Here is a 6,715-nt window from a genome sequence, read left to right as displayed (position 1 = left end):
TTGAGTTTCTATTTGGCGGGAGCCCACTTCTCCCGATCCCACCTCCCCCTCCTTTCCAATTTCCCTCTAGAGGCGGTTGCTGTGCGCGCGCTCCCGCGAAGGCCTTAGCAGTGCCTGTGTGGCGCATGCGTAAGAACCGGACGCGCGCCGAGGTAAGTCCGAGAGCGAGCGCTAAAGCCCGGTGAAGGGAAGGTGGGGCCAGGAAAGAAGGGAAAAGAAGCTCGAGCGCGCTTCCGCAGCTGTCTCAGCAGTGCATTGGAGCGCATGCGCACAAGCTAGCCGGAAACCGAGGTGGGACCGTGGCCAAGCGCGAGAACGCGGTAAAGGTATGGGAGGGTGGTGGGAAAAAAGGGATAAAAGAGCCTAGAGGAATCATTCGAGCGCGCTCTCGCTGCAGCCCTAGTAGGCCTTTGGGGAGCGCATGCGCACATGGGCCTGAAGGCGAGAGCGCGGTAAAAGGTTGGCTGGGCAGAGTAGGAGGAATTAGAGTTCGGAGCATCCTCGTTTGAGGGAGCGCATGCGCCAGAATCAGCCGCAGCGCTCTTAAGAGCACTGTAAAGATCAGGCGTCTGCGCGCTCCCGGCCTGTCAGTTCGTTTCTCTCTTCCCGCCCACCTTCTCTATGCCCCGCCTTCTTCCCCTTTTTTGGGGGTGGCCGGTAACGTAACGTCGACTTGGGCGCGCGGCGCTCCGCGCACGTGGGGGCACGTTGCGCCGTTGCCCCGCCTCCTTCCCCTCCCCTCGGCCCCTCCCTATTCCGCGCGCGCGGCGGCGTCGGCTGCGTCTCCGGGTATTTGAATCGCGCTTCCGCCATCTTTCCATCGTTCAGTCAGGCGGAGACGGAGACGCTTCTGGAAGGTAGCAGCGGAGCCCAGAGCTAGGGGCCCGGCCTTAGGCCGGGGTAGGGAGACGAAGGGCGGCGGGTGTGGGAAAAGACGGCATCGCGGGCCGGCGCCGATAAGGGGGGCGGCGGGGGTGGGGCCCCCCCTCCCTGTGCTTCCCTCTGAGGGAGGTGGGCGCCCGCGCTTGAGGGGAAGCCGCGCCGCGCCGGGCCGGGCCGGGCCGGGCCGGGACTGGCCGAGCTGGGCTGGGCCGGGTTGGGCTGGGTTGGGTTGGGTTTGGCTTGGCGGGCTTTGTGTGAGGAGACCCGGGCCGCGTAGTCCATGCGGAGACCGCAGGCCGTGAAGGAGTCGGGGAAGGGGGCAAGTGGATGTGCGCGTGAGTGTGTGAGGCGCGGGGGTGGGGGGGGCAGCCGGCCTTCCCTCCTTCCCAGCCCGTCTCCCTCCCCTCCCGCCGCGGGCCCCATGACCAGGCGGTTTTCCCGGGCTCAACCTGGCCTTCGCCTTTCCTTTTTGGCGCCCCCCGGAGACTCATTCCAGCCTCTGGCGGTTGAATGAATTCGAAACTCGGGGAAAAAAGGGCCGCCGCCATTTGCGCCTCATTCATCCCCCTCCTCCTCGCCATCCTCGCCCCACGCGGGTGGGGGGAGGAGCCGCCTCCTCGGCCGCGGCCTCAGCCAGGGATGAATGGGGCCGAGCAGGCCGCGGCCCGGCCTGTTTACTGGGGAGTGTGGGGGCGCTTTTAGGGGCCGCCGGGGCACGTGGAGGGGGGATGGCTGCCAAGCCGAGGGAGAGGAGCATGCGGCCTCCTGTCCGCCCTGCAGGGACCCCGAGGGCCTCACACCGTTGTTTCTTCCCTATTTTATAGAACATCACGATGGCCGCCCAAGGAGAACCCCAAGTGCAGTTCAAAGTATGTAATCGGAGGGCTATGATTGTCCCAATCAAGGGGAGGGGGGAAATTCTTTTCTGCACCAGTTGGTTGGAAAGGCCTTGTTGTTTATGAAAAAGAACAGTTTAGGCGCCCATTTCCCATCTTGTATAATATTCTCCGAAAATCTTTTATAATTATAGTAACTTTCTAAATAGTAACAAAGCCCCTTATTCCACCTAGGACCTGGAAAGTATATGTTAAATATGTGTTCAGGAACACATTTAGATGATTTGATTGGCATAAAAAACTTTTCATGCATCCTGAAAACAATATTGTTACTTAAACCATAATAGTCCTCTTAATTCGCCTAATATGCATAGTTTGTGTTAAACGAGCCTTGAAGAAAGGCATTTAGATGACTTTTTTTGTAAGATGAAATTGAGATTGTTTTTATATGGTTTTTGAGAAATCCATCTAAAGTACTTTTTCTTTCAACAGCTTGTATTAGTTGGTGATGGAGGTACTGGAAAAACTACATTTGTAAAACGTCACTTGACTGGTGAATTTGAGAAGAAGTATGTAGGTATGTGTGTGTGTTTTTTTTTTTTTAATTGCACAAATTTCTATGAAACAATGACAATGAGCTAAATCAAAATTTTTTATTCCAGCCACCTTGGGTGTTGAGGTCCATCCCCTTGTGTTCCATACTAACAGAGGTCCTATTAAATTCAACGTATGGGATACAGCTGGCCAAGAGAAATTTGGTGGTCTGAGAGATGGTTATTACATCCAAGGTAAGTGTGCAACTATATTGCATATTTATGTATATGAGCTGTCAGTTCCCAGAAGTTGAAGGTATATGTAAACATTTTCATTCATGATTTCTGGTCTTTGGTGAGCTGCTGTATTTAGTGTTTGGAGGACTAAGATTTGAATCTTAACTGGTCTATTTGGACATAATCAAATCAAAACTGTTTTCCTGGTTTTAAGACAAAAACCTAAAGGACAGTCTGAAGTCCTTTTTGTTAGCGAAATCCATTTTCTCCGTGACCTTTGCCTTGTTGCCACAAGCAAAAAAGGTATCTATATAGTTTGTCTGAGGTACTAGTTAAAAACGTAGCATAATTTTTTATTGCTTAAACATGCAACAAATACTCAAATTAGCTGTTTTTAATAGATATCTGAACTTTGAGAAACTTTTTGGTACTTGGATGTTTGGGAAAAGGTATAGTTTTAGTATGTATAGTTACAAAAATCTTTACACTTGAAAAGTGAACTTATAAATACATAACAAGTATTGAGAAAAAATTAGAGGATTTAGGACTTGAAAGGGGACCAAGAAACTGAAGTCTAAAGTGTTTAAGCCATTTGCCTCAGGAGCCTTTTGACTTCAAATCTAGTGGATTGTTTAACATCTGTAAATGTATAAAACATTGCAGATTTAGTTTAAAAAGTTATGTCTTGGGGGCAGCTGGGTAGGTCAGTGGATTGAGAGCCAGGCCTAGAGATGGGAGGTCCTAGGTTCAAATCTGGCCTTAGACACTTCCCAGCTGTGTGACCCTGGGCAAGTCACTTGACCCCCATTGCTCACCCTAACCACTCTTCTGCCTTGGTTTGACTCCAAGATGGAAGGTATGGGTTTAAAAAAAAAAGCCTTGCTGCCTCTGGGCCTTTCAATGTAAAGTCAAGACTTCTCATCCCTTAAATTTCTGATTTTATTTTAAAATAAAACTTGTCTTTTCTTCTTGGAATTATAAAAAAGGTTTTGAGATCATCTAATAACTAACATTTATATAGAGCTTTTATGTTACTTGATCTTTATAACAACTCTGAAGTAGATGCTATAATTATTCTTTAAATTAGGAAATTGAGGCTGAGAGAAACTTAGTTGCTCAGAATCCGCATAGGTAATGCTTTGAGGTATGATTCAAACAGGACTCCTTCATTCACTTCATATTCCTTTGAATTTCTTTTCAGCTCAGTGTGCCATTATAATGTTTGATGTAACATCAAGAGTTACTTACAAGAATGTACCTAACTGGCATAGAGATCTGGTACGAGTTTGTGAAAATATCCCTATAGTGTTGTGTGGCAACAAAGTGGATATTAAGGACAGAAAAGTCAAGGCGAAATCAATTGTCTTCCATAGGAAGAAGAATCTCCAGGTAGGTCTTAAAATTGACCATTTATCTAATCCATACAAGACACATTTTTGTCAGGTAACATGTGGCATGCAGGACAATCATCCTGATTTGTGGAGTGCTTTTCTGTGTTAAGATTATTAATGTGTTTTTTTTTAACTATGCATGATTTAGGTGTGTTCCTAGTGTAGGAATAGACAATCTTAAATGAAATTTAAAGAATTTTGAAATTGCATTTAAAAGACAGCCTAATCGAAGAAAAACTTGTAAGAATAGTCTGCCTGAGTGTTGTGTTGGCACATTACTAGTTTTTTTAAAATCATGGGGGGGGTTTGTTTTTGTTTTTAAACAGTACTATGACATTTCAGCCAAAAGTAACTACAACTTTGAGAAGCCCTTCCTTTGGCTTGCTAGAAAACTTATTGGAGACCCTAATTTGGAGTTTGTTGCCATGCCTGCTCTTGCACCTCCAGAGGTTGTCATGGACCCAGCACTGGCAGCACAGTATGAGCAGGACTTACAGGTATTTGATCATTTTCTAGTTAATCAAACTGTATGGTATACTTTATTTCCTTCCTTGAAAATTAATAATTTCTTAACCATTTTCCAGATTGCTCAGACAACTGCGCTCCCCGATGAAGATGATGACCTGTAAGGGAATGAAGCTAGAGCCCAGCGTCAGAGGTCTAGTTTTATAGGCAACTGTCCTGTGATGTCAGTGGTGTAGCGTGTTTGCCACTTTATTATATAGCTGAGCAGAACATGTGCTTAATCTTTGGGATGCTGAAGGAGATGAATGGGCTTCGGAGTGAATGTGGCAGTTTAAAAAAAATATAATTCATATTTTGGACCTGCGTATTTAGCTGTTTTGGACCGCAATTACGTCCCCTTGAGTTTCAAATATAAGACTGCTGCAGTCCCATCACATTATTCAGTGGTGAATCTTGTTTGTTACTGTCATTCCCATTCCTTTTTTCGTTTAGATCATAATAAAGTTGTATTTCAAATATCTAAGCAAGTGAGCTCTTATCCCTTGTTTACAAAATAAGCATTTTAAAACCTGTTTTGTATGGTCTATGGTAGATAAATACCATGTTACTATTTAAATGGCCTTTACGTTTTTATGACTAGTTGTTTTTAAAACATCATCATCAGTTAAGATACATTTGAGTCATACATTTCACAAAGTAAAGATAGGTGCTGGACAGGTTAAAAAAAAACTTTGCTACTGTTAGATGATTGGTCACAACTTGGTAATATAAAGTTTAAAAGTGTGAGCATATTTTATTTAGACAGTAATTAAAGGTTTTCACACTAGCTAGTGTACCTAAAGGTGGCTTTTGGAAGAAGGATAAAGTTGAAGAATAAAATAATCACATGAATATTGTATCTTTTTCCTGTGTGTGAGCTGTCAATAGAATAGAATTTAATTTATGTGGATTGAGTATCAGTTGAATGCAGCTTTTTAAAGATTATAATGCTTAGCATACATGGGAATGGTAACCATGCTTTGAAAGGGTGGCTTAAAGTGATTATGAAATAAGCTAGACTGTTAACTTCAACTTTGATAAGTTTTAAATCCACTGTAGGCAAAGTATTCTTATTGGGAAGGAAGCATTAATCAGGTAACTGCTGGGATGACCACCACCGGAATAGTGAGAAAATGGACCATTTTCAGTGATGTCAATCTAAATTGAAGCCTTGGAATGAGTTTTGTATTTTGGGTTCTATAATAAAAGTGAAGCATTTAATTTATTTTTATTTTGCATGATTTCTCCATTTTAGCAATTGGGTTTTTTTTGAGTGTGGGACCCAGGGCAACTCTTCCTATGAGGAAGAAGAAATCTTCCAAAATGTGGGCTTTTTTGCTTAGGTAGTACCTCCAGCCTTATCAACCAAGAAGAGATTTCTAGACAACTGGTTATTCACCAATTAAGTGACTAATAAAAGCTATTCATGTATTATCCTGGATGAATCATGTGCTAATGATAAACCAGATTCTCAAAACTACTAGTACTCTACACTGAACAAAGTATTTCAGCCCTTTACCTAGGTTTAAAAATACACATTTAATTGATTTGGTGAATTTTTAACCAGTAGGTGAACTATAATATGACACAATGCATGTGACTAGGAATAAAGGCAGTTGGCTTAAATGTGAGTATAGCTAGCTGTTGCTACTACTCCTAGTGGAAGAAATTTCCTATAAGAAATAGTTAAACAGAAAAGGATGCCCAAGAGCAGTTAATTAAAATGGCTTCATAGCTATTCTATGTGATCAGATGTGTGTTAGGAGGGTGGGTCACAAGTTTCTGTAAGTAAGAAGTTTTTAGCATTGATTTTTCAGAAACATTCCCATATTAAGTGCTGGTCAAGTTTGTCAAAAGTGCCAGAGCTACGAACTGAAATGCTATGTTGTGGGGATTGTGTAAATTGGGCAGTTAATCTAAGATAATTGGAGATAGAAGAGATAGAATTTATTTCAAGCTTTATATTAAAGCCCATAAATGTTAACACCTATGGGTGTCAGATTCTGAGAATGCAAATGTAAAAAGTGGAACAGCCCAAGGGAAGGGAGTTTTGGCCTAGGTAGTCTTCAAATTATGAATGGAGCAAAAGGAAAGCTTACAGTACTGATTAGATTGGGGAGGAATTGGTATGAACATGGCAAGATGCCCAATAATGAGACTCCCTAGTTACCTGGTGATGCTAAGCCTCCTAGGTAGTTGATTAATTTTCATATTTCACCAATCAGGCGGGATGGCTCAGGCTCAAAAGTGGATCAAAGTCAAAACGGGAAAGGGGGAAACATTTACCAGAAACCATTGAATTCTTGAGGTTTTCTGAGATCAACAGGTTAAC

The 6,715-nt window shown here is 43.6% G+C and overlaps 1 protein-coding gene across 2 annotated transcripts; it reads left to right on the top strand.

Moving 5' to 3' along the window:
- The first annotated feature begins 222 nt into the window (after positions 1-222).
- On the top strand, positions 223-5,608 carry RAN (RAN, member RAS oncogene family). 2 transcript variants are annotated; one of them, XM_044658725.1, is made up of 7 exons: positions 223-326; positions 1,707-1,751; positions 2,211-2,295; positions 2,381-2,506; positions 3,690-3,877; positions 4,206-4,376; positions 4,464-5,608. In XM_044658725.1, the coding sequence occupies exons 2-7, from the start codon at positions 1,716-1,718 to the stop codon at positions 4,506-4,508; spliced, it is 651 nt and encodes a 216-aa protein (XP_044514660.1). In that variant the 5' UTR covers positions 223-326; positions 1,707-1,715; the 3' UTR covers positions 4,509-5,608. The 2 variants fall into 2 exon arrangements, with proteins under 2 accessions (XP_044514660.1, XP_044514659.1); XM_044658724.1 differs by lacking the exon at positions 223-326 and adding an exon at positions 773-857.
- Positions 5,609-6,715: the final 1,107 nt, after the last annotated feature.

This window comes from Gracilinanus agilis, chromosome 1 (genome assembly GCF_016433145.1).
Source record: "Gracilinanus agilis isolate LMUSP501 chromosome 1, AgileGrace, whole genome shotgun sequence".
NCBI classification, from domain to species: domain Eukaryota; kingdom Metazoa; phylum Chordata; class Mammalia; order Didelphimorphia; family Didelphidae; genus Gracilinanus; species Gracilinanus agilis.
Note: the sequence above shows the minus strand (reverse complement) of the source record. Positions and strands in the feature narration are given on the sequence as shown.

Coding starts and splice junctions, on each gene's coding strand:
- RAN (XM_044658725.1), top strand. CDS start 1,716: ATGGCCGCCCAAGGAGAACCCCAAGTGCAGTTCAAA. Junction 2,507..3,689: donor AGATGGTTATTACATCCAAG/GTAAGTGTGCAA, acceptor ATTTCTTTTCAG/CTCAGTGTGCCATTATAATG. Junction 4,377..4,463: donor AGTATGAGCAGGACTTACAG/GTATTTGATCAT, acceptor ACCATTTTCCAG/ATTGCTCAGACAACTGCGCT.